General features: G+C 42.2%; 2 protein-coding genes across 6 annotated transcripts in view; one reads left to right on the top strand and one right to left on the bottom strand.

Annotated features, from left to right (window-relative positions):
* Positions 1–112: 112 nt before the first annotated feature.
* ATP5PF (ATP synthase peripheral stalk subunit F6) lies at positions 113–3,938 on the top strand. Of its 3 annotated transcripts, none has more exons than XM_068144466.1 (4): positions 113–201; positions 917–1,108; positions 2,106–2,230; positions 3,819–3,938. In XM_068144466.1, exons 2-4 carry the CDS (start codon positions 939–941, stop codon positions 3,845–3,847), a joined length of 324 nt encoding a protein of 107 aa, XP_068000567.1. In that variant the 5' UTR covers positions 113–201; positions 917–938; the 3' UTR covers positions 3,848–3,938. The 3 variants fall into 3 exon arrangements, with proteins under 3 accessions (XP_068000567.1, XP_068000566.1, XP_068000568.1); XM_068144465.1 differs by lacking the exon at positions 113–201 and adding an exon at positions 368–476; XM_068144467.1 differs by lacking the exon at positions 113–201 and adding an exon at positions 369–476 and having other exon boundaries at positions 920–1,108.
* Positions 3,939–4,331: 393 nt separating this feature from the next.
* The window catches only part of JAM2 (junctional adhesion molecule 2), a 39,835-nt gene continuing 16,853 nt past the window's right edge, over positions 4,332–27,313 (bottom strand). For 2 of the 3 annotated variants that reach the window (XM_068144462.1, XM_068144464.1), the window contains 9 exons: positions 22,769–22,834; positions 18,239–18,352; positions 15,524–15,676; positions 13,551–13,756; positions 11,462–11,564; positions 9,728–9,835; positions 7,682–7,697; positions 6,798–6,831; positions 4,332–5,696 (listed from right to left, as the gene is read on the bottom strand). In XM_068144462.1, coding sequence (XP_068000563.1) covers positions 5,664–5,696; positions 6,798–6,831; positions 7,682–7,697; positions 9,728–9,835; positions 11,462–11,564; positions 13,551–13,756; positions 15,524–15,676; positions 18,239–18,352; positions 22,769–22,834 — 833 coding nt within the window. In that variant the 3' untranslated portion in view covers positions 4,332–5,663. Of the gene's footprint in view, positions 5,697–6,797; positions 6,832–7,681; positions 7,698–9,727; positions 9,836–11,461; positions 11,565–13,550; positions 13,757–15,523; positions 15,677–18,238; positions 18,353–22,768; positions 22,835–23,793; positions 24,445–27,313 lie in introns of those variants that run through there. The other variant, XM_068144463.1, reaches the window with a different exon arrangement.

The following is a 27,313-nucleotide window of genomic DNA, read 5'->3' as shown; positions in this document are numbered from 1 at the left end:
CGGCGCAGCGCGGGCCCAGGCGGGGAGGGCGCGCGCCGACTCCGCCACCCCCCGCGCCCGTGGAGGAACTACAGCTCCCGGCGGCCCCCGCGCGCCACCAATCCGCAGGCGGGGCTGGGCTAGCGGCGCCTGTCACTCCGAGCCGTTTGCCATCATCCGGAAGAATATCGCCCACTTCCGGCAGTAAGGGTAGGCAGTCAGGTTGGTATTTTTGCTCTTTCTCTTCTCCCAGCCATAGCTAAGCAGCGTTATGCGGTGGGGAGGGTGCAGCCGCCACCGCCTCGAGGACCTCGTGTGCGCGGCCGCGGGGCTCAGCGCTGTGGCTGCACCGGGTCGCGCGGGCTTCCCGGCGTGCATTGCGCGGAGGGAGGGGTGGGGCGGAGCCGGCGTGGCGGTGCCAGTGAGTCTCCCAAGGTGACTGGAGCTGGGCCGGGGTGGCTTCGTGGTGCCCCTGTCCATTTTCTCCCGTGGGATCGGTAGGTACTGGGGATGGCTCCGCTTCCACCAGTTTGTGCTTGAGGCAGCAGGTTTGGCGCTAACAGTGTCTCCTGACCCTGCCGCCTGTACCCGGGGTGGCTGAGGTGAAGAGTCGGGGGAAGTGGTGGAGTCGGTAAACGGTGGTGTTGGGTTAAAATCGTTGCTTTTGCTTTAAACGAGACAAAACATCAAATTCCGGGGTTGTCTTCGGTGGAGGTGCGAGCAAGGACGATTTCAGTGCAGAGCTTGAACGGGGGACGTCTCGCATCGCTCTTTGGATTCAGAGGCTGCTCGAGATTCCACCCTGTTATCGTGTGCTGGGTTAAATATTCATTCTGGTTTAAAGCTCACTTCTGAGCGATTTTTTTGTTGCTTTATCCGTTTGTATTGCAGAAAGAGCTAACTAGTTCTGTGTTTTGGTTTGTTCTTTCTTTTTTAGTAGCTAAAACATCACTGTCATCATGATTCTGCGTCAGATCCTGCGACTTTCTTCCGTTTTTCGCACTGCTGTTTCCATTCACTTGCGTAGAAACATAGGGCTCTCTGCTGTTGTCTTTAATAAGACAAAAGAGCTTGATCCAGTTCAGAAGCTCTTTTTGGACAAGATCAGAGAGTACAACACAAAGAGCAAGTAAGTAAAGAAAATCATTCTAAGGTTGGCTGCAAAAGAGGGGAAAGTACACATTTTGACAGATGCTGGCTGTGCATCATGGTCTAAATACTTAAGGTACATTTTCCTGCAAACTTATTGATAGTGTCACAAGTGAGAAGGCTTGTTCTTGCACACCTAACACGAAGTGCCCATTTTGTCACTGAATAAAGAAAAAGCAAAGCTAATGTCTTCTTGGGAAGTTAAGACATTCAATGAAGGTTTTTTCCCCACTGTGAGACCATACCAGTGTGTTAGTTTTCACCCAGCTACGTGCTCTGTAAATGAGAGGGGGGAAAACAACCAAGCAAGAACCAGAACTACAGTAATTATTCTAGGAGAGGAAATAAGCCACTTCTTAGTTCTTCTAGAGGAAGATGTGTGTTTCCATATTAAAAGAAACTAGACTGTGGAGGAAGGTGTGTTTTTGGTGGCTTTACCAATCATAAGTGGTATCTGTGGTGGTACAGCTGAGCATTCATGTTCCACAGTTATTATTTTAACTACTTTTAGATTTGTATCCCAAGAAATTCCCTGTCTGAATGTATTTGAATGGAAGATTCCTTTTCTGCAGGGATTTTTGCTTGTTTAGTATTTCTTTCTTTGCAAGAACAGTTAGGCTTTCCTAACCCAGACCACTACTTGGGAAACAGCAAAGTTACGAGTCACAATTTTGTAACGAAGTCACAAAGGCAACAAGTGATACTAAGAGCCCTGAAAGCCCAAATACTTGATTTGGGTTTATGTCTTGAAAGGCTACCTCTGTAGCTTGGATTTTCATTGATAGGAGAGAGCCTGTACTTCGCCCTGAGAACCTTGTTTATACATAAGTATGCCCAAAGGTTTGTCATTTTACATAGTTCACTGTGGTTGGTTGTCAAAAAGGTTTTTTAATTCATAAATAGCCATGAAAGTGTAGACCTTGCACATGAAATTTCAAAACTCCATTGTTGATCAGAACTTGTCATGTTTTCCTTAGGCAAGCTGGAGGTCCTGTTGATGCAGGCCCTGAATTTCAGAAAGACATGAATGAATCTCTTGCTAGACTTCAGCGGGCATATGGTGAGGGAGATCTAACCAAGTTTCCAGAATTCAAATTTGAGGGTGAGTTAACAATCTTCTTGCATTTTAAATTGCAAATCAGAACTGACTGCTTTTCTTAATTCCCATTTAGTTTTCCTTTGGACCATTAATGTAATATGAGGTGCCCTCAATGAATCTCCTTCCTGTTGCACAGTTCACACATTGTTCCATTTGACTCCTTTGTTTTAATATTTGCCTTTTCCAGTAGAGGTGTGCACTAGTTTATACTGATGCCTAACAAAACCTGCAGTCCTGTCAGGCTTTTTTAATTACCCTTCATAGATCCTGAAGAAATAACCCAAATACAAATGTAGAAATCGCCTGGGGCCTATTGGTTTTTATGGTTTATTTGGTTTATGTGGCATGGTTAGTGGTGGGCTGCAGGGGTGGCCTCTTTATCAGGAGAGGGCAGCAGGTGTCCACACATTGGATGGAACCAGTCCATCTTCAGGATGCAGCTGAGCCAGTCAGTGATGCTGGCAGTGTGTTCTGTATCAGCCTACTTCAAAAAAAGGGTGAGAAATGCTACCTCTGTTTGCAGCCCTCCTGTGAACAGAGGGAGGGAAAATTTAATAGCACAAGGCTGGGTGGGCATCTGACAGCCAGCTCAGGTCAACTCACCATTCTGATCAGACTTAACTGAAAAGTCTAATTTAGACTAGAAATACACCTAAAAATATCCCAGGGTTTAGTGGCATTTCAGTTGGATTAAGCAAGAACTTGGCATCAGATTGTTACTGGTGCAGATAGAGTATCTTTTATTTTTTTCTCCCCATTTTTAAGCATGCATATTCTTTAGGTTTGGTTTTATTTCTGTATAATTTGTAAAGCAATACATATTAAAGGTTAGGATTTTTTTTTCCCTAATGAAACAAGAGTTTTGTGATCTGTGGAACAAAACAAAGGGGGTGATAGACCGTGTTCTTTTTTCACTGTTGCCTATCCTTAATCTAATTTCAATGAGTTTTCAAAACTAAGTGGCTAGATGGGCAGAACTTAATTTTTTTGCCTTACTGAAGATGACTATAAGGTGATCCTTACCCCTCAGACTTTCTAGCAAGGAGAATAAGTATCAACAACACACCTGTCAAAAACCCTAAGCACTCTGAGTTTGTACCTTTGATACCAAGAATCCCTTCCTCAGTGTCTGTATGTGGAGAATATCCCTTGCTGAGTGGAGTTGAAATTGCACACTCCATTCTGTTAATCAGCTGTAAGACACTAATCAAGAGGAAGAGCTCTTATGTCAGAGCTATGTTAGAAATGCTCTCTTAGTGTCTAATAATGTTCTGGTTGCCTTCTTCCCTATCCCAGCTGTGTAGCTAAAAGTTGTTTCAGCAGAATGTTAATAATGTGCATGTCTATTTTAATCCTCATGCATAACTCCTCTAAGATGGAAAAGACAACTCCAGTGCAATTCATTATTTAGTGCTGCCCACTTTCAGTCATACCCTGGCACAAAGTGGTGGTGTAGACTCCGATGTACGTTGGAGTGAGCTTGCTTTAGCGTGTCAGCTTTGTTTTCTTTGAATAGCAGATGAATTGTGGCATTTGAAGCAGGAATAAAAAGACTAATACAACCTTTTTGTCTCTTCCCTTCCTCCTTCAGAGCCCAACTTTGAGGAGTCTCCCAAGTGATATCTTCAAGTTGTGTACCAGAAAGCAGTGTATATCAATGGAGTTGCTGAACGTGGCACCAGTTGTAACTTAATAAATGCAGTTTGTTTGACTCCAGAGGCATAAGTCTTTATCTGTATGGTGAGCATAGTCAGCTATGATCATCAACCCTTTAAATGACTGAGGTATCTGATTAGTGTTTCATACTGCTAACTGCACAACTCCATCACCAAGCTACATTTTACTACAGAGAAGTTAACACACTTCGTAATGATACACCAACAAAGAACAACTTGTGTTTTCTGAGTTTGTCACATCAAAAAAGCTTCTGCAGAAGAGAAAAAAAACAACCCAGGAAGCCTCAATTTGTAGCAAAACCTATGGTAGTGATGGACCTGCATAGGCACACAATACTAATTTTATACTGCATCTATAAACACACAAGTGATGAAGTGTGACTATTACAGAAGCAACTGAAACATGTTAATGAGGTTGACACAAAGACTTCAGGTTATGAGGAACTATTTATTTTGAACACTTCAACTGTTAGGGTGAGATACTACAGCTTGACTTTATATTAGTGTGATTTTTAGTTACTTTAAGTGACACATGCAGTCTATAGAGAGAAACTTCCTTCTGGAAGAGAAGCTGTGGACTTTTTATATTGGACAAGAAGACACCGTTTGAGACTCAATTACAGGAAGCTTTATTTTGTCAGGACAGTGAGTTTAAGTCTGCATGACTACTTACATGCTTACAGATGACTTTGGCAAATCTAATACAGTGTCAAGGTACTAATAAGTCACAATTGCAGAAGAGTTTGAGCCCTTGACAACAGTGGAGATGGAGGTAGTGGAAGTAGTGGTAGAAGGTCACCTATGAAAGTTATTTGAATAGATTGTTCCAAGCTGTAAGCGTGAATCCCATATTGCTGCATGTGTACACACAATCACAGAGTCACTGTATACCAGGTTGGAAGGATATCTAAGATTATCTAGTCCAACCTTTCTTGGGAAAAGCATGATCTAGGTAGGTCAGGGGGCCCAGCACTCTGTCCAGCTGAATCTTGAAGTTGTCCAATGCTGGGGAATCCACAGCTTCCCTAGGGAGATTAAGGGCTGCTTGTTCTCACAGTAAAAAATTTTCATCTTGTGTCTTAATTAGAATCTCCCCAGCAATAACTTGTACTCATTATTCTTTGTCTTTTCCTTGTGACTCCTTGTAAAAAGGGAGTCTCCATCTTCTGTTAAATACTGGGACATGGTGACAAGGTCTCTCCTAAACTGCCTATTCTCAAGGCTGAATATACATAATTCTCTCAGTCTTTCCTCGTATGGCACATATCCCACAGCTTCAATTATCTTTGTAGGCCTTCTCTGGACCCTCTTCAGCCTGTCTGCATTTTTTAATTTATTTTTTTTTTAATAGCAGGGACTAAAAGTGAACACAGTATTCCAGGTAGAATGGGATAATTATTTTATCTCTCCTGGTGATGCCCTTGGTGCAACTCAGAATCCGATGGGCTTGCTTTATTGCTGCAGCACAGTGTGTGCTTGTTGAGCTTGTCTGCCAGGACACCATGAACAAAATGAGAAGTCTCCATGCACATTATATTCAGTTCTTTGTTTAAGTTTTTGGGTTTTGCTGTGTTTTTTTTTCCCTTTTTTTCTTTTTTCTTAAAGGCAATCACAGGTTGACTAGATCTAAACATTGGCAGTTTCCATTTTCAGCATGTAGTACATGTAAACAATATTTACAGAGTAGAGGTCAAAAGATCCCTTTGATACTTTTGTATAACAAGTAGTCATTTGATGTCCCTCACAGAGGCTGAAATCTTCTAAATAACAAAGGACTTGGTATGCTTGAAATCCTAAATGAAGCAAACAAGGTTATGTAAGTAATAGTTCAAAGCTTTTTAACTAGAATTACATTAGTGTACGTATCTGAAGAATCAAAGAAACAGAAATTGAAAAGCAGCATGCCTGAAGCACTGTTCCATTATCCTTTTCTGTAACTGCTATGTAGAATAGAAGTAATAAACTGTTCATAACCATCAAACAGCTCTGTTGAGCGTCTAATTCATAAGCAATTCATATTGATAAACAGATACCACAGCTCTCCGGCGTTTGTGCCTTCCCACTTGGTGCAGCCAGATAGTTGGCCTCAGTAAGTCATACCAGGGTGAATGAATAGTGCTATTGAGTAGTTCTGGTTTGATTAAAGAAATTGGTCGTGTTCAGTGAGCTTTTAAGGCTACTAATGTAGCCTTAAACTTTACACAGTGAAATTAAGTTGCTCCTAGTTAAAACTTCAGTTGGAGCTCCATTCCTTTGGCACCCATCTGAAAAGCTGGATCAAGGTATGTGCACTTAAAACCCTTGAGCCCACCCAGGGAGGAAGAGAGAAAAACTATGTATGTATTTAGTCAAGCCTTTTGACCCACATTAATCTTACAGGAATTCCTAATCTTGCTCTCACCACTGCTTTGGACCGTGTCTGAGCTAGTTTCCTTGGTTAACTGATGTGTACAGGCAAGTTATAGTCCAAGCCATCACTAGAAATTACATTATTAAGTGGACAGTGTAGAGGATATTACCAAACAGTCAAACATTCAAATAGAAATTGTGAAATCTGATAGAGGGGAAATGGGAAAGAAAAAGAATAAAAGCAGGTAATAGAAAAAGGAGGTGGAGGAAGAAGCAGGTAAATGAAAATCAAGTAGAAATCTGGTTAGTGTGGTAAAGAAGAAGATGGTGAAGTATGGAACAAGGAGCTGTACTTGTATGGCCCTTGAAACTGAGTCATAGGAAGCTATAAATGTGAACAGGTAAGGTATCTCTAGGTTCTGGTGCCATCTGTATGGGGCAGGTGTGGGAGTGGGTGTGTACATGTGCATAAACACCACAGATCTAGGGAATTCTGAAGACATCTAAAACTCTTTAAACACACTACTGAATGCAAAATAACTTGCCTTTTCACTGGAAGATTGATAGTTGGTTGTCTTTCTGTTAACAGACCAGAGAAAAACATAGGTTAGACAGTGACACTTCTGGTGGTTTAACCCATTGAGAATCTTATTTATGAATGAATATTCCCAATTTGCAGCAATCCTTAGGGCTTTTTTCCCCCCTCTCAGTTCTGTTGAATGTTTTTAGTTACCATTGTGTCATGAACCACCTTCCCTAGCTTGTCTTTTCAAGCACAACTGGAAAGCTGTGCTAAATGACCAGTACAAATCACACAGTATTTTCAAGTATTATTTGTATTTCTCTCTAGGACATTACTTTTTTTCCTTTCTTTCCCTGCCAATATCTAGAGGTACTAAGATAAACTTTCAAAAAGAAAAGAAAAATGAATTGGAAACCAGCCACCGATGAAGCACATAATTTTAGCCTCGTGTGAGAGCACTGAAATATCTTAAGGAATTCTGACTCAGAAATTTAAGAGGCTGAAGTATCAAAGGAGTAGACCAGACACCCTCAGAAAGTTTCCACTAGAGATATTTTTACAAAACCTTCCCTGAAATAATTTGTGGACATTGATATGAGCCAGACAGTTCTTTGGTTATGATCATCTCTTGTCTACTTTGAGGAGGAAACAAAGCTGTAACTGTGTAAAAAGATATTTCTCTACCCACTTATCACTGTAATACTGCTCAATTAATTTTCTGAACAGCACACTGGTTCTAGTAAGGGAACAAGCTGGTGTGTAGGGTCAGGTTTGTTTTGGTGTTCAAAAAAGATGCTGTACAAGAATTACATGAAAAAGGCCTTGGGCAATCCTCAGTTACTAAATCACCAGAAGTATAAATGAAGTCTGCAGTGATTTGTGTACTGCTTGCATCCAGATACTTACTGGGAAGAGCTTTCCTCTGAAAAAGAATAAAAAAACCAACAATAATTAACACAAGAAGTTTCCTTAGCTTATACAAAGCTCTTTGAAATAGTTATGCATAGATTATTCTGCGATTCAGTTCCTAGGAGGAGTTTCTGAAGCAAATGTCTCTTTTTGGTGTAGTGAGTTTAAAAACAAAAAGATAAACAAACTGCCAAGTTTCATAGTTTCATAGTTTCATTCAGGGTTGGAAGGGACCACAAGGATCATCTAGTTCCAACCCCCCTGCCATGGGCAGGGACACCCCACACTAGATCAGGCTGGACAGAGCCTCATCCAGCCTGCTCTTAAACACCCCCAGGGACGGGGCCTCGACCACCTCCCTGGACAACCCATTCCAGGGTTTCACCACTCTCATGGTGAAGAACCTCCTCCTCACATCCAGCCTGAATCTCCCCACCTCCAGCTTCATTCCATTCCCCCTAGTCCTATCACTACCTGATATCCTGAGAAGTCCTTCCCCTGCCTTCCTGTAGGCCCCCTTCAGATACTGGAAGGCGACAATTAGGTCACCTCGGAGCCTTCTCTTCTGCAGACTGAACAGCCCCAACTCCTTCAGTCTGTCCTCATAGGAGAGGTGCTCCAGCCCTCTGATCATCCTCGTGGCCCTTCTCTGGACACGTTCCAGCACCTCCACATCCCTCTTGTAATAGGGGCTCCAGAACTGGACACAGTACTCCAGGTGGGGTCTCACCAGGGCTGAGTAGAGGGGGAGGATCACCTCCCTCGACCTGCTAGCCACACTTCTCCTGATGCAGCCCAGGATCTGATTGGCTTTGCGGGCTGCAAGTGCACACTGAGAGCTCATGTTGAGCTTTTTGTCCACCAGCACCCCCAAGTCTCTCTCCTCAGGGCTATCCTCCAGCCAGTCACTGCCCAGCCTGTATTTGTGCCTGGGATTGCCTCGACCCAGATGCAGGACCCTGCACTTGCTCTTATTGAACTTCATGAGGTTGGCCTGTGCCCACCTCTCCAGCCTGTCAAGGTCCCTCTGGATGGCCTCCCTTCCCTCCAGCGTGTCTGCTGCACCACACAGCTTGGTGTCATCAGCAAACTTGCTGAGGGTGCACTCAATGCCACTGTCCATGTCCCCCACAAAGATGTTGAATAAGACAGGTCCCAGGACTGATCCCTGAGGGACTCTGCTTGTCACTGGCCTCCACTGGGACATGGAGCCATTGACAGCCACTCTTTGGGTGCGGCCATCAAGCCAGTTCCTTATCCATCTAGTGGTCCACCCATCAAACCCATGTGTCACCAGTTTGGAGACCAGGATGTGGTGCGGGACAGTGTCGAAGGCTTTGCTCAGGTCCAGGTAAACGACATCAGTTGCTCGCCCCTCATCTATTAATTCTGTCACCTGCTCATAGAAGGCCACCAGGTTGGTCAGGCAGGATTTGCCCTTGGCAAAGCCATGCTGACTGTTCCCAATCACCTCTTCACTATTCTTTTGAGCGAGTTCTAGCAGCAGCTCCGTTAGCCTGTTATTTTCAGGCAGCAGACCTTCTCAGACATTTGGCATCCCTTGCTGTTCTGAGCTCTACAGGCACTAGCATAAACGCTATGCAGACGGGGGCTTGGTGTCAAGCCTTTTGCAGCAATCCTTAAGAGCACTTCCTCCGCGACCCAGAAGAGGGAGCCCGTGAATTTAGTTTCCCCATATCCTAACTGCAGCTCAAACCTTTGACTACAAGCAAACTTGCATGGCTTGTTATTATATTGCCTTTCTTTGCCATTTCCTGTCAAAACTAGCGCAGAGAGGCTCCATGAACCAGAGGCTGGCTCGTTGCTTTCCCTTGACTGCTGTTTGATAGCCTTATGCAATTGCACAAACATCTCTATGCCATTCATGAAGCATCTTTTGCAGCAGAAGTTGGCAGAATATATTTTTTTCTTGCACAGAGAGGTTGCTGTTGGTTATTAGCTTAAATTTCATGGACTTAGAGGAGAAGCAGACTTCTTTTTTTTTTTTTTGACAAAAGGCAAGAGTGATTCAGTTTTACTTACTTGCAAAGTAGCCCTTTTTTTGGGCATAAAACACTCCAAGGCCACAGAGTGCCATTACCAGAGCCACAACTACTACAGCAATGATGATGGCACTTATATTAAGGTCATCTGTAATGATAAAAGAGAAGTAAAATGTTATAATCTGTAATAATTACCATTTGCTGGATTTTTTTTCCCTAATTAGGATGAACATCTTTTGTATCTATAGGTGGTCTTTTGCCCAGGATGCCTAAGTTAGATAAGGATAAGCAGCACAAAAGCACTACTGTATCACAGCCACATTAACAGCAGCACTCAATACACTTCAATTGCTTAGCTGGGGTCAAAAGTAAAGGAAGAATAAGAGGAGTCGAGGGATACATACTCCTCATTGTATCTATCCCAAATAAGTATTACTCAAGTCATATGTCTCTAAGGGGAAAAAAACCTTGAAATCTTTAGCAGTCTTAAAACAAGTGTTTTCATATAGTTAGTGTGCCTCAAATAACTGGCATAGATGATGGCAATGTCAGGTCCCCAGTCCTGAAGGAGAGGAGTTATTTAAAATTCAGTGCTTTCTTATTATAAACAGCATGGCTTTTAAAATTCACCATGAGAAAGGCCAACAAATATTTTAGCCCAGACGTCTGAGGTTAAACTCTGCACTGAGCTAGCCATTTTTATTTTGGAGGTGATGATTCATGGCCATTTCCTGATACAATCACCAAGAGCTTTGGAGAATCATCTATTTTAGGCAAAACAAAACCAACAAGAAGAAAGATGTATAACAAAAACTAATGACGAGGTTTAACTGCTAATTTGGATCCTGACTCCAAGCATACATTAATATATGGTTGGAAATTTTACTCCCAAACCTATCATTTTTAATGCATTGGTTGGCAGCAGTTTCAGACTTTAGGGAGTGTTTCCCCAACAGAGAGATTCCACCTTGGTAGCCCATGGAACACTTGCTCATAATCAACCAGGAATGCTTTAAAAACCATTCCACAAAGACTTTCAGCTAAGCTCTGAGAAAGCACTAGACAATTGTTTTATGAAATACTTGGGCGTGAATTTCTGTGCAGATTTGTTAGGATTTGTTACCATCTGCTTTCCTATCACATGTCCAAGAGCTAGTGTTATGTTTTGCACAAACATTCATACATTTTGGGTTATTATAGTCTGCCACTCCAGCCTCTGCTGAATTCTTTATTAGTTAACACGTGCTACTCTTCACCTACGCTGTGCAAGTAGAAAAGAGACAGCAAGATTGATTGATTTATGTATTGTCAAGATACACTGACTTCTTCAGTGTTCCTCTGGCAGATATAAGTGAGTCATTCAGTTGAATTTCTGATCTGTTACTTTAAGATCTCACATGAGTGCATCTCAAAAGGAAGGCTTTTCCTAAGGAAAAGAACCCAGCGGACTGGCACAGCATCCTGTACACCTTCCACAAAAGCATTCTGAAACCTTAAAGTTCTCCCATGGATCCTGCTGCTCTGTGAAGTGCAGTATTTAGCAACCTAAAGGCTATGAAATGCAGAGAGATAGGTTTGTGCTGCAAGAAATTAATGCTTTCAGTAGTCACAGCAACATATACACAAGTAACTCATATTATTATTACCCTCCCCCAAGGGCCATAATCAAACAAAAGATAGAATTCAGTCTGGTCTTAGCATCTCGGTTGCATCATGCAATAAAATAGTTCCCATTGCAAGACTCTTCTCTGCCCTTCTTTGCTTTGACACATACCAACTTGCATTCGCTTCACTGAGCATTTCTGAGATAATCCAATCCCATTGAAGGCTTCACAGAAATACTCTCCTGTGTCATTCTTTGTAACTGTGTTAAACAGCTGTTAAGAAGGAGGCCAAAATTATTATCAGAATGGAAAAACAAAGAAAAGCAATGAAAGAAAAATCAGAATTTCCTGTGGGATAGAGATTTTGACATGGCAACAGAGTTGTGTGTGGGTTTTTTTGTTGTTTTTTTTTGTTGTTGGCAGTGTGTGTTTGTTTTGTTGTTTGGCTGGTTGTGTTATTATTTGGTTGTTGGGGGCTATTTTGTTGTGTTTTTGTTGTTGTTGATGGGGGGGGGTGTTGTGTGTTTGGGGTTTTTTGTTTGTTTGTGGTTTTTTTTTAAACCAAAAAGCCCTGAAAGAACATGACAAATTCCACTCCAGTTCACCTCAAAATTCAGCTCCCTAGTCACATTCCTTGGTCCTTCAGCTAAGGAGAAATGCTAAACTGCATTATTTATCAAATACTCTTGCTGTAAACACAAAAATAGAATAGCATAGCATAGCATAGAATAGAATCAACCAGGTTGGAAGAGACCTCCAAGATCATCCAGTCCAACCTATCACCCAGCCCTATCCAATCAACTACATCATGCACTAAGTGCCTCATCCAGGCTTTTCTTGAAGATCTCCAAGGATGGCGACTCCACCACCTCCCTGGGCAGCCCATTCCAATGGCCAATCACTCTCTCTGTAAAGAACTTCTTCCTCATATCCAGCCTGAACCTCCCCTGGCACAACTTGAGACTGTGTCCCCTCATTCTGTTGCTGGTTGCCTGGGAGAACAGACTGACCCCCCACCTGGCTACAACCTCCCTTCAGGTAGTTGTAGAGAGCAATAAGGTCTCCCACTGAGCCTCCTCTTCTCCAGGCTAAACACCCCCAGCTCCCTCAGCCTCTCCTGATAGGCCTCCTCATCTTGAGGAAGGCATCATCTGCTTGACTGTACCTAGACTGTACCTAGAATAGCATAGAGTAGAATAGCATAGAATAGAATTAACCAAGTTGGAAGAAACCTTTGAGATCATCGAGGAAGCAAAATGAGGAAGCAACAGATAGGCAGAGACTGACCTCAAGCCAATTCAAGTATTTATTTTTTTTAAACCATTAGAGTTGCAAACTTTTTTTCATTTAATATATCCCATACTTTAAAATTAAGACTGAATCAGAAGCAATCAGTAATTTTGAGTGGTTCACCTAATTTTCACAGTGTGCTGAGTCACCGCACCTCTGAATGCTTAGGCACATTTCAGCTTCCATGCTTGGTTGTGCACAAATGTAGACTGTTCCTGGCCCAGCTCTTTACTTCTGAAAAAATCTCAGCTGTCAATGCACTGCAAGTAGTATGTATCAACCTTTTTTGAAGGATCAGCTCACAGGGAGAGAATGAGAAAGAGATGGATAGCTCTGAAGGGGAAAAGCCCCACAGAATCATAGAATGTTAAGGGTTGGACTGGACCCCCAGAGATCATCAAGTCCAATGCCCCTGACAAAGCAGGAGCACCTAGAGCAGGTCACACAGAAAAGCAAACCAAACTACACCAAAAAAGCTACCATGTTTACTTTCAGCCTTAATTCATTCCCACTGACCTCAAACACTGGACTGGAACTTATAAATGCCACTGGATTGCACAGATCCTAGGCTGCCTTTAGTGCTGCACTTCCACTGAAGTGGCTGCCATTGCACATTTTAAAGGCACTATCAAATAAAACTCTGTTGATGTACTGAGAAATAATTCTCACCTGCCACCAGTTATCTAGCTGGCAAAGGTGAGACTTCTCACATATTTTCTAGATTCTGCTTTTTTACCATTACTGCAGTCTCGCAACTCACACAATTTATATCACTCAGTGACAATTGCTTATCATTGGTCTGGTGCAGAAACCACCTTCTATGTTTGTTAGCACTTATTGCAGCATGACATTGATTTCCAATGAAGACTTTGTGCTTTTTTGAATTAAGAAACCTGTGCATCATGGTATTAAGCAGTAAATGAGGTTTTCTTGATAGCTGATTATGACAGAGTTGGTGATTACACTTACCAGAGTGCCAGACTTTTTATTCATGGTGTAAGTTATGTTTGCTGCTCTAGCACTGCCTGTTCTTGTATTTTCCAGCAAGGCAACACCATTCTTGTACCACTGGTATTCAGATGGAGGAGACCCTTCAGTCTCCTTACAACTCAGTTCCACTACTGTTCCCGTCATTGCAGAGCTGGGTACCTCACATACTGGAGTAGTTGGAGCAACTGGACAAGGAAATTGCAGTTGTTACAGTCTTATCAGCATTGTCTGTATGACAACAGTTTGACAGTCACAGGTGAGGAGGTGAGCACTTGTGTACATGCTTAGAGACTATCAGATTAATGGAATGAGGTGCTGGAGAAAGAGTTGAAGGCAGAGTCCTGCTGCTGGAGAGCTCAGTGAAATTTATGAGGTGCTAAAAATGGAAGCAAGGGGCTTGATCTCTAGCTCCTCCACCACATGCTGTGTCATTCTGTCTCCAACTATAAATTCTCATCTATACCCAGAAAGTTTGTTTCACGTGGTTTCTTGCATGGGGCCTCCTGCTCACAAACAGAGGGGATGGATAACCCAGGGAATCTGCAGCCCACCAATTCAGTTGACTTCTTTCAATTTTTTGTATTGAAAGAAGTCAACTGCTGCTCTAAAAATGATTGTCAGAAAGAATTACCAAGGCTGGCCATCTTCATAGGCACTGTGCAAATCCCAGGTTGAAGCCCCCAACCTATTGTCTTCTAAATTTGTGTTTCAGTCAAAATCAAACATTTCCACACAGGGAGGAAAACAGATCATTCGTTCTACCACAAAGATGAATGCTTCTTTTCCAGATTTAATTATGTAAATCAAAAAGGAACATAACTTCTTTTTGTTTTGTGAGGGTTTTTTTGGTAACTTGAAACTATATAGATGAAAACTAAGGATGAAGTGGAACATTAAAAGCACAAGTGACACCTTAACAAGCTTTTTTTTTCTTTTTTTCTTGGGTGATTGAAAAATTAAAAGTAAAAACATAAAACAAGCCAAATCCAACAAGTGCAATGCCAACTATTTCACTAACTTTCAAAAAGGCTTGTGAGCAATACACACACACACTCACACACACCCTCCCCCCCCTTTGGGCTCTAAGATTTCAGCTTCAAAATTAAGAAGTCACACTTAAAATAGGAAAGCTGTTGAGAGAGTGGAACAAAGGAGGAATAAGTGGAGTTGCTTCACTGTTTGAGCTAATCAGAAGGTCATGAATTGATTATCCTTTATGAGGAAATTGTAAGACTATGATTTTTAAACATCATTTTTAATAGAAAAAGATATATAGAAACTGCAAAAGCAAATATTTTCCTTTCTCCCTATATGGAGAAAAGAAAACTAAAACTACCACTCTTTAGCACTGGGGAAAACGTGAGGAAGAATGTAAGAAGAATGAATTTAGTATTCTTTTTCCCTCCTTTCCCCAACTGGGAAAGAAAACAAAGAAAGAGCCACAAAGAACCTTGACCCCCAAAACCAACACCATCTCTCCTGTAAATAAAGCCCACAGATGGCTAGCTCACTGGCTGGCAATGCACAGACACTGCAGCAGTTTCTACTTCCAAAAACAGGAGGAGACTGTAGCATATTGGAATTAACTGCTTCTTAGGAATATTTGGTGTTGACAGATGCTGACTTTCCAGTGCCAAACACCATGATCAAGCTTCTCCAGATTCTCAGCCACCGAGTGATTAAGCTGCTAAGTTTTGAGATCCTGAAACCTCTATTTATATATAAAAAAAACCTTTTTAATGCAAGTGTGCATTTTGCAAAGCTCTTTTGTGATGTGTGTTATAAGAAGATTGTGATGTGTGTTATAAGAAGAGTATGAGCACGAATATGTAAACTCAGCCCAGAGGAGACCCAAAACCACAGCAGCCACACACCATATGGACAACTCTACCTTCAGCACCCCTTCACATCACTCAGTTTCTTTAGAGAAGGCCAAGTAATAAAGTTTGTACCTAATACTGTGAGAGTAATAGTAGCCTCTCCCAGACGTTGTCCCTCTTCACTCTTTGCACTGATTTCACAGCGGTAGGTCCCAGAATCCTTTCTAGTCACATTTCTGATCCGGATTCCTGTATTCAGCATCTCTGCCCGGCCTCGAAGGTCACCTCAAAGAGAGAACAGAGAGGTTTGCTTATAGAAAATGCCTGTGTCTCACTGGCTTGTTCTGAAATCATGTACAATTTATGAACTATAGCTCATTTGTTCAGTGTTAGTTATCTAAAACCAAGGAGCCACACATAATCCCTTTCCTGAGACACTGAAGAGCCCTCCACGACTCACCCATTTAAGACCAAATAAAACCTCAGTTCAAAAAACCTACATATTTTTGCACATTTCCAGAAATGGCAGTAGTCAGGTGACAAAAAAAGACTCCTAGAGGGATGGAAGTCACTAACTTATTTGCCTCACAGAAATTTGCCTCTGTGTCCAGTTCTGGGCCCCTCAGTTTAAGAAGGACATTGTGACTCTTGAACGTGTCCAGAGAAGGGCAATGAGGCTGGGGAGAGGCCCTGAGCACAAGCCCTGTGAGGAGAGGCTGAGGGAGCTGGGATTGTTTGGCCTGGAGAAGAGGAGGCTCAGGGGAGACCTTATTGCTGTCTACAACTACCTGAAGGGGGGTTGTAGCCAGGAGGGGGTTGGTCTCTTCTCTCAAGCAACCAGCACCAGAACAAGAGGACACAATCTCAAGTTGTGCCAGGGGAAGTTTAGGCTTGAGGTGAGGAGAAAGTTCTTTGCTGAGAGAGTCGATTGGCCATTGGAATGGGCTGCCCAGGGAGGTGGTGGAGTCACCATCCCTGGAGGTGTTCAAGAGGGGATTGGACATGGTACTTGGTGCCATGGTTTAGTCATGAGGTCTGTGGTGACAGGTTGGACTTGATGATCTTTGAGGTCTCTTCCAACCTTGGTGATTCTGTGAGAGAATTGTGCATGTGACCACAGCAATGTGTTTGATATTTTAATTTGTCAAGAAAAAAACTGATGGATTTAGCAAAGATATTGTCATTAAACTTAGTACCATGAGGTTTCTTTTCATTGTACAGCTTGTTAGGAAGAAGTTCTATACAGAAAGAGTGATTGCGCTGTGGAATGGGTTGCCTGGGGAGGTGGTGGAGTCGCCGTCATTGAAGGTGTTCAGAAGGAGACTTGATGGGGTGCTTGGTGCCATGGGTTAGCTGTTTGGGTGGGTTGGATTGGTTGATGGGTTGGATGCGATGATCTTGAAGGTCTCTTCCAACCTGGTTTGGTTTATTCTAATAAAGGTTTATTCTAATAAAGGTTTATGCAACTAAAGTTACATGCCCTCACAGAACCACAAATTTCAGTGTTTCTCCAAATTAAATATATGTAGGAAAAAACCCAACTTCATCAACAAGACCAGAACATATTTCAGGCTCTATAAAGCAATAAAATCACCATCCTTTTTTTCTTTCACTTCAACTTTCATTGATTGTGTACAAGGTACCAGAGACCCATATTTGGGGGTGCTGGTGGACAAAAAGCTGAACATGAGCTCTCACTGTGCACTTGCAGCCCGCAAAGCCAATCAGATCCTGGGCTGCATCAGGAGAAGTGTGGCCAGCAGGTCGAGGGAGGTGATTCTCCCCCTCTACTCAGCTCTGGTGAGACCCCACCTGGAGTACTGCCTCAATTACAAGAGGGATGTGGAGGTGCTGGAATGTGTCCAGAGAAGGGCCACAAGGATGATCAGAGGGCTGGAGCACCTCTCCTATGAGGACAGACTGAAGGAGTTGGGGCTGTTCAGTCTGCAGAAGAGAAGGCTCCGAGGTGACCTAATTGTGGCCTTCCAGTATCTGAAGGGGCCCTACAGGAAGGCTGGGGAGGGACTTCTCAGGATATCAGGTAGTGATAGGACTAGGGGGAATGGAATGAAGGTGGAGGTGGGGAGATTCAGGCTGGATGTGAGGAGGAGGTTCTTCACCATGAGAGTGGTGAGACCCTGGAATGGGTTGTCCAGGGAGGTGGTCGAGGCCCCGTCCCTGGGGGTGTTTAAGCCCAGGCTGGATGAGGCTCTGTCCAGCCTGATCTAGTGTGGGGTGTCCCTGCCCATGGCAGAGGGGTTGGAAGTAGATGATCCTTGTGGTCCCTTCCAACCCTGACTGATACTATGATACTATGATATTTTCTCCCACATGTCAAGCTGAAGTAAGCCCTTTTCAGACTATGTAAACACAAATTCCACTTCTGAAACAAACAAACCCAAATTATTTAAAATATACAGCTGAGTTTATATTTTATGTATATAACAATTGCTACATTATTCATGTCTAAGCCTCCAGCTCTACCAGGGGTCTGAGAAACCTCTTTGTAGGCTAGAAATGCCGAGCTTGCAGTAGTTTTGGGCCCTTCATATCTCAACATAACTTAATTTGGAAAAAATGTCCAGGAATGGGCAGTGCCATTTCTTTTATTCTTGAATTTTATTAACCTCATTAAAAAGGTAACTAATAATTGTTGATGTTACTAACAATTTTATTTCTTTTCCCCCTGGGCAAGAATTCTTTTCCTCAAAAGAACAACTTAGGGAGGAACATTCTCTTTCAGTCACTTTCTTAATGTTATTATTTTACTCTGCAAGAGTCAACATCTGTTACTGTGCAAGAGTCAACATCTGGCTAAATCAGCAGTCCAAGTTTGTAGTACTCTACCTGTAAATTCACCATTGTAGTAGACAAATGAGACTCCTTGAGGCTGGATTTTCTTCCACTCTATCCTTAAGCTCATCCCTTTGGAAAATTTATGCTTGCAACTAAGAATAGCCTCTAGAGAGGAACAAAAGAATAAAAAAGCAAAAGGGAAAATTAAAGACTTTAGCATTGTGCTTGGTACACATTCAGGCTCCATAAAATTAATATTCCCCCATCACAAGAATTTGAGCAGTCAGCAAGGGCCAGATCTACTTCTCAAAGTGATGCCATCCCGACCTTCTGCAAATGTACACAACACAATGGGGAAACAGAAACTAGTAATTTTCCCATACTTAGTGGCTCTTGGATCAAACTTCAGATCCTGAGGATAGATATTCCCATGCTGGGTGGGCAGAGATTCTGTATGACTACCCTTACTTTAGGTTTAAATATTTTTGTGAGCGGACAGATCATCATTAAAAAAAGGATTCTTGAGCGGTTAGCAACAATATTCTGTGAATTACTGTTCCTATTCAGTATCAGTAGCTTAACTGTTTCAAAATATAACTGAAGGCAGATGGAAAACACACCAGTAAGATGGCTAAATAGTCTCCTAAGTAACTTACACATTTAATTTCACTTTCACATTGCCTGCTGTATGTCAAAGGTAAGAATCTGCTTCATTGAGGTTTCTCAGTCAAGGACCTTTTCAGTTCAGAAGTGGTAACAAATAAAGAGGATGCTGACCAAAACTAACTAACAAAACCCTCAAGCCCCAACCCCACCAACCAAAAAAAAAATTAATCCAAACCAAACACACAGAAACACAAACATGACAGAGTGGGACTACAAAAGGTGATTACAAAGACAATTAGTCTCCAGGCGAACTGAAAAGACAGTGCTCTGGGCAACTGGAGTGAGCAGGGTCTCTGCCTCAGTAGTTGGAGGGGCCACAGATGTTGAGATGGTGTGCTGGTGGGTCTCAATGCATGTATGTCTGGAGTGCTAGCTACTGAAGCAGAGAGGAATGGCTTGAGTAAATTTAGGGCCAGCACTAGGAGTATAGGCACTATTGGGCTCGTGGGGCTGGCCTGTGGAAGTAGGGGTGCATAGTGCATGTGCAGCATTTGTATCTTCCCAAAACCCAGTTTGCCTGGAGGTGTACATGTAATTTACTAGCAAACCTCAGGGTAAGCTGGTAAGTAGAGCAGGGATTGGAGGGTGGGCAGAGGGGGGCTGTGCTGATACTCAGGGGATCTGAGAATGTACATGTGCTTGTGAATCTAGGGAGCACTGTGTGGGAGCTGTCTTCACTGAATTTCAACATCCACCAGTCAGAGAGGAGAAAGGAGGCTCAGCTGTCTATACCCAATGCTTTGTGTGTGCCCAGGCAGTGCTGTAAGTGGGTGCTGTTGAAGGCAGCCCCTTTTCTGTGGTGGTCTGTGTAGCTGCTAGTGCCAGTGTTGTGAGCATGTGTATGTGTGGATGTGTGCACATATGCATGCATCCTTGGACATGCACACAGACTTGCTACTGGTTGAACCTGCAGACAAGAAAGTAGCAGCTGTGTCCATTGGCTTGAGAAAAAAATCTTCAGGTCTCCAGCTGTATTGGACTGGACTCCAGTGGCTGGGCAGGAGGAACTCCCAGCCTCCTGGGGCTGCTGGTGGCAGAGGTTGCTCACAACATCCCTCAGTGGTTCTTTTGAGTTCTTGAGAAAAGAAGGTTCATAAAAATCTTCATATTTATACCCACTCAAGTTTCCCTGACTTAAGCAGAGTGGGCATCACCAGCCAGATTTCAGAGAGACTGAGATTTCAAGAGTTACTCATCATTGCTAAAGTTGTAATAACTGTGTAGGAAACAAACCAAAATAAATGCTGCTCCTGAGGAACATGTCATATTGGGACCTCAGCTGCTCTTCTCTCCTCTCTCACAGCCGGGCGCCAGCATATGCCATGACTAATGTGTAGGTTGCACCATAGTAATTGTGGTCTGTGGTCAAGCCTACAGTCATGATGAGGGAACCAAAGAGGGAGAGAAGACATAACAATCTCTGTAAGTAAGCTGTTGGGAAAAACTCAGTGTTTTGGTAGTTCCATTCTCTATGGAACCACATGCTGAAATATATAACGTTGCATTTACATTGTTCTCCCAGTAAATTACTCTCAAGTCAAGCAATTAATAAAAGTTATTGGGAGAAAATATCAGAGAAAAGAATACAGCCACACATCTCTCTGACTCAAAATCTATTAAAGTAAAATGCAGTATCCCTCAGAAACTTTGGTGAAAGAAAGCAATTCAGTATTGATCTTGCCATCTTTAGGCTGCTTATCTTCCAATACAGAACAGATCATCAATGATCAAAATCCTTTATAGTTTTGGCACTATGTGTTTGGCTTTCAGGAGACAAACATTCACTGCTCAAACTTGCAGTCAATCTTCATTAGCTAGCACACTCACTTCCAGTTTCAGCAAGCAAGGCTGAAAGGCAATTAAGGGCTACCAATGGATCTAGACACTCACTTTTTAGAGTCTGATTTCCCAGGTCTGTTCTGCAGAGAAACAAAAAGCTTCCAAGAGGCCAGACTGGTAGCCTTGGTAATCTCTTGCAGGGGAAAAAAAATGTCCAGACTTGAAAGAAAAATTGAAGCGGGAGAGCATTCTTTGCCAGAAGCGTTACACACGCACTTGCTGCTTCGAAAAACACACTGTGCACTCAGGAAGCCCAAGGTTCCTGACTTCAGGTTGAGTGGATGGGTGGAGGTTTCCTGAATCTTAAGATTTGCTAAAGTTTCCTTTCCATTTTGTTTTTGTATCCTTCTAACAAAGAAAACCCATCATTCAAGCTCAGCTTGCTTTTGCTACTGACCTTGTGACAGTTGGCTGATCTCATGAGCTGGTGTATTAATATACTGATGTTGACATAGAGGCAGCTCAGCTGAAGTGTTCTCAGCTGTCTTCAATGAGCTGCCACTGTCTTGCATGCCACTTCTTTTAATTTCAGAAAAAGCTAGAATTGATACCCTCCCACTAATCTTATTCAAAGAAAGGGAATAGAATGGAAGAAATGGAGAGCATGCAGAACAGAGACAACATAATAAACCCCTCCTTAGTTATAGTTCCTCTCTCCGGCTTTTTTTTCCTATATGAATGGAGTTGGAGCTACTTTTCAGAGTAAGTCTACTTGGCTTGCAGTAAGGTAGGTCCATTGGACACTGTGCATCAGCACAAGTTCTGCCAGGCCTGGAAAAACCCTTGGGGATCTTGGGGAGGTCTGCACAATGTTTAAATTGGATTTATGCCTGGTCTGGAGGCTATCACTTAGTTATAGAATATCTCAAGTTGGAAAGGACCCATAAGGATCATCAAGTTCAACATCCTGCTCCTCTCAGTACTGCCTAAAATTAAATCATATGACTAACAGCATCATCTAGGCACTCCTTGAACTCTGACAGGCTTAGTGCTGTGACCACTTCCCCGGGTAGCCTGTTCCAGTGTCAAATCACCCTCCTCTACAGTAATAGAGATTGGAGGAGAAAAGACAAACACATGAAGATCAGGCATTACAACTGTAGATTTATAGCTTCATCTCTCAGCCCCTACCATTCCCTTTAGCACTGCTACACAAAAAGATGCTGTCTAAGCTATGTTAAACTGATCTCACTCTATCATACAAACAGCAAAAGAACCAAGTGTAAACCATAGATCATAAAAAGTGTCAGAACCTAATCAACTGATATTGCCTGAAGAGCTTTTCTTTCTTCCTGCCTGTTGTGAGTTCTAAAAGCGTCCATTTTTTTCTTCCCCAAAAGTGACAAGAATACATGACAGGAACCCAGCTGAGAGCTTTATAGGCCTCCAAAATATTTGATTATTACCTCAGCAGACAGTTCTTTCAATTCTCAATTTCTCCTCCCTTTCAGTTCCAACTAAAAACAAAACCCCAAACAAACCCATAAACCTCACATACAAACTACTCAGATCCCGTTCTCATCTGCCAAGTGAACATCAGATTTCTCTCTGTGCCTCTCTAACTTCTCTAGCACATTACATATTTATATATGTCATATGTGAAATCACAAATGACTTCTAGTAAACAGGCATTTTAGTTACTAACCAAAATAGCTCTTTAAATTATAGTTACTGACAATTAGCTGACTTGTAGGTGCTCTATCACTAGTCTCTCACTTCACTTTCCTGAAAGGTAAATTAATACTCCTCCTTTCTATCAGTTAACATAATTTTGGGTGGAGGGAAAGCAGGCAGAAGTTACAAAGTGAGCTACCAGGACTGACAAACAAGTCATAGAATCACAGAACAGGTAAGGTTGAGAAGGACCTCTGGGGACCAGCTCATCCAAACACATGTCAAAAGTAAGAGAAAACAGGGAAACACCAAGATTACACAAAGAGTCAATGGAGAGAGTAGGAGCAGGACCCTTCAGGACAGAGGATATCAATCTCACATGCAGAAACAGCTTCTGTATATCTATAGTTTGCATGTATTGCTCATATATGAAAAATAATCACAGCAATGTCCATACTGTACCCTTAAACTCCTCTGCTTTGACGTTTTTGTTATCCGTTTCAATGGAAATGCCAGACGCTTTATGATCTGCAAGGGAACAGAAAAAAAGGGGGGGAAAAGACAATTCAGCAACAAACACTTGCAATTTCATACGTGCTTCAGCATCTACAAGAAGTATTTTTGAGACCTCCTTACACTGGACAGATTAGATATTGTCTACTAGAGAGAGTACAGCACTGAGAACTAGACCGGGGCTGGCAATGCGGGTGGCCTTGAACAATTAATCTTTTCCTCTCCATGCCTTGGCACCTGTGAAAAATAGTAATATATCTCTCTTACAATATCATAATAATATTTATGTGTAAGAAATTCCATATAAACAGTAGGAGTTGTTTTATACCAGTGCAATGTCTCTGTTTCTAGTTGAGGAGACTTGTATTAATCCATAAGTGTATTTTCCATTGCACTTCTATGCAAGGCAAGCATGCTTATAGAGGTTAAAAAAAGGTGTGCAGCAATTAGTAGTTACTTCAATTTCTTTTTGAAGTGAGACAGAAAACATTAGTCAACTTTTCTATAGTTTTATACCAAAGAGAGAGGAGAAAAAAAAATAAATATTGGACATCTTTGGTATCAGGAATACTTAAATTCCAGAGAGACCAAACAAAACAACCACTAGCTCTACAACAAATCCCATTCAGCTACCTCCTCCCCTACTGCACCTCACTATAAATGATTTCTTAACAGGAAAGGATTCCCCTACCTTCCCTCACAATTCACAAGTCTTACTGCATGGCCCAAGAATTGGTCACTATTTTGATTAATCCATGGTAGGCTACAAGTCCACCAAGCAATTCAAGTTCCATTGGGTTTAGGACCAGTTTTGAAGACAGCATAGACACTCCTAATTGTGTCCATTTCCCCTACCCACATCAGCCAACTGAATGACTGTTACAGAGGGTATGAACAAGAACTGAGCCCCTCTTGCTATTAACAATATTTAGAAACATGATAATGTTCTTTTAACAGACAGAAACTAGTCATACCATACTCCTCTTAGTTTCAGTCTTCCTTCATGTGTTCGATAGGGAGAAGCATTTTGTTCCAAGGCTGACAGCAGCTAACACTTGGGCAGGAAGCATTTCCAGGACTTCAGTGTGCAGGTAAAGCTATCTACAAATTACTGGCACATCAGCCTTCTCTGTTTGGACACAAAACAGCTCAAATGTATGTAATTCACCACTGCACTACATTCACTGTTCCACAGACCTGGAATTTTCTCTCCTTTAATAGAGACGTCACAGCACACTGTCATGGTCTAAGCATTCATAAACTAGAAGCATGTTTTGACTTCTGGAGCAGCACCTTGGTACCTACTTCTCACTATGGAAGTTACAGTGAAATTACTTTGCAGGGTTTCTCTTGGGATCTTGAAATTGCAGAATGTCTTCATATTTCCCCTTGCTTCAAGGGATTTATAGAAGACATGAAGACCCTATTATGCAATGCAGTAAGCACAAAAATATGCCATCCTCACAGAACACACAGAAACCACACATATACATGACCCTCTTCAAGGAGCAGTCAAGTCTGAATTGTAACTTAAGGTGGTAAAGAGATAACTGACTGAATTAAACTTACTACATATTCTGATCAAACAGGAACACAGGAGGGCTTTTTAAAGTTAGAACATTTCCTCTTGAAAATGTCTTTCTAGAAATACCTCCACTGACTATTCAGAATGAAAGGCTTAAGCTTTGGATTTTAATTAACCATATAAAGAGTGAAAAGTTGAAATATTACTGCACCACTAGCCTTTTTATTCATCAAATGTTTTCATATGGACTGAAAAAAAAAACCAACCAACAAACCACTGCTCTTGGTGTCAGTAACTTAGTTTAGAAGTAAACCCCCAAAATTCATACTTTCCATTTGATAATTACTCACACAGCTGTAAACTGATACTACTATCTGAAGGAATCATTAAGGAAAAATGTATTAGTCAAACCAAATCAAAGGAAGCAGTGTGCCTGGAGGAAATTACATGAGAACAAAATCAAAACAAAGTTGTAAGGACAGGAGAAAAAGCAGTCTTGCAGTATTTGTTTTGCCAACTTCTAAATAGCAGGTGGTCTAGAGCCAAGCTTAACAAAGGATTTCAGAGGATACTGTAAGTTTAGGAAGTCTGATGTCCCAAGAAAAGAGCAACAACAATGCCAGTACTGTTACTGATATTCCTGAAAGAGAACAGGAAACCAGACGTCTGTTTGGTGTTAGCATCCTTCAGACACATGACCACCCCAGGATAAACCTTTAGTGATGTGCTTGGTTGCTGATGCAGACTTCAGACATGTATCTACCTGCCATGGGATACAGCAATTATACCTAGTGTTTTGCCACAGTCACTTTGTTTAAACACATCTGTTTGGACCCTCCTATTACTATACTTTTTCCTAAGAGAAATAGTTCAGAGGTAGATGATCCTTGTGGTCCCTTCCAACCCTGACTGATACTATGATACTATATAGTCCATAAATGGGGAATGGAGAGGAGAAGCTATCTACTTTTGGACAACATTATTTCTTAATCACAAGGGGAGAAAAGGAAGAAAGGAAGAAAGGAAGAAAGGAAGAAAGGAAGAAAGGAAGAAAGGAAGAAAGGAAGAAAGGAAGAAAGGAAGAAAGGAAGAAAGGAAGAAAGGAAGAAAGGAAGAAAGGAAGAAAGGAAGAAAGGAAGAAAGGAAGAAAGGAAGAAAGGAAGAAAGGAAGAAAGGAAGAAAGGAAGAAAGGAAGAAAGGAAGAAAGGAAGAAAGATTAACTCCCATTCTTTTTAGTAGTCTAAGATGCAGTTGCTACAACCAAAAGGCTCCCAAGCCCTGCTCATGATAGCATTCACAGGCTAGATTATGTTAACTCTGACAATTAGCCAGGCAACCAGGACTCATACCCACCACTCTTCTCATCAACACTGATGTCAGCAGTCAGGGTCTAAGCAGCCTTTGTCTTCCATCAGTTCAGTTTAGAGAATGCTAACCTCCAGCAAATGTGCTGTAGAGATATGAGGGGTATTCACAGCCTCTGCATGAGTCTCCTTAACCAGTTCCTAAAATTGGCAATTTAGGCACCAAAACATAACCTGAAATAACTGGAGTCAACTCGGTTTCATTAGGTAAACATGACCCAAACATGGCATTAAGACTTCAAAAATTGGACACAGACTAGAAGAAATTACCCCACATCATGGGGAGAAGAAAACCACAAGCAAACAAAAAAAGAGCAAGCTCAGCTTCAGCCTTCCAGTTATTCTGGGTTACAACATTTCTTGACTTTTAAAGAACAATAGTAGAATAGAATGTACTCTAGGCAGAGTTTATTCAATTCACAAAAAACAACCCTGCATAACTTCAGCCACAAAATACAAACAGAGGAGTAGTCTGAAGGGGAGGTCTGTGGGGTGGGAATAGCAAGTCCATCTAAGCTGAGATTTTGTATTGTAATAGGCGTGGTGTGACTAAATAAAGGATGGTAACCTAAGAGACACAGCACATTTTCTGGTTGACCAGCTAAAGGAGTTTGAAGCACAAAAGGAACTTAAATTCCTTTTCAGCCACCCTTTCACTTATGTGGTAGCTGTCAGCAGCCATTCTGTCATGTTTTGGAAACTGCTAGACTTAAACACAGCAAGTTTCAGTCGTTCAGACCCTGAAGCTGCTGCAGCTCTGAGAACTGGTGGCAACACACGCAGCTATTGAGAGTAGCTTAATGTGCTGTGAAATGTGTGGCAAGTTTTTCAACATTCTTATTGGCTAATTAGGACATAAGACGTGGTAGATGTTTTTAATCAAGGGACCAATGGATTCTACGCTAGGTACACACGCGCTACCCCTACACCAGCGGAAAATAACAGAAGTTTTTCCAGCAGCTCGAAGAAACTACTTTTAACGAAGAAGTTAATTTTTTAGTCCTTACAACTATAAGGAAAACAGTTCCTCCATATGAGCAGATGCAGTCCTGGTTTCCTGGCATTGCAAAGCAGCTGTATTATTCTGGTAGTAGTATGTGTCAGGAAAAATGTATGTCTAGTTATCTCCACTACTTAGACAATACTAGAAATGTTATAGAATAGAATAGAATAAACCAGGTTGGAAGAGACCTTCAAGATCATCGCGTCCAACCCATCACCCAACACCACCTAATCAACTAACCCATGTAACCAAGCACCCTGTCAAGTCTCCTCCTGAACACCTGCAGTGACGGCGACTCCACCACCTCCCCGGGCAGCCCATTCCAATGGGCAATCACTCTCTCTGTGTAAAACCTCCTCCTGACCTCCAGCCTGAACTTCCCCTGGCGCAGCCTGAGACTGTGTCCTCTTGTTCTGGTGCTGGGTGCCTGGGAGAAGAGACCAACCTCTGCCTGTTTACAACCCCCCTTCAGGTAGTTGTAGAGAGCAATAAGGTCACCCCTGAGTCTCCTCCTCTCCAGGCTAAGCAACCCCAGCTCCCTCAGTCTCTCCTCATAGGGCTGTGTTCCAAGCCCCTCACTAACTTTGTTGCTCTTCTCTGGA

The sequence above is a fragment of the Melanerpes formicivorus genome, unplaced genomic scaffold (assembly GCF_026170545.1).
Source record: "Melanerpes formicivorus ecotype bairdi unplaced genomic scaffold, bMelFor1.0.p_v2 SCAF_11, whole genome shotgun sequence".
NCBI lineage: Eukaryota > Metazoa > Chordata > Aves > Piciformes > Picidae > Melanerpes > Melanerpes formicivorus.
The sequence above is the reverse complement of the archived record's forward strand: the minus strand, read 5'-3'. Positions and strand labels throughout refer to the sequence as shown.

Coding starts and splice junctions, on each gene's coding strand:
- ATP5PF (XM_068144466.1), top strand. CDS start 939: ATGATTCTGCGTCAGATCCTGCGACTTTCTTCCGTTTTTCGCACTGCT. Junction 1,109..2,105: donor GAGTACAACACAAAGAGCAA/GTAAGTAAAGAA, acceptor TGTTTTCCTTAG/GCAAGCTGGAGGTCCTGTTG. Junction 2,231..3,818: donor TCCAGAATTCAAATTTGAGG/GTGAGTTAACAA, acceptor TTCCTCCTTCAG/AGCCCAACTTTGAGGAGTCT.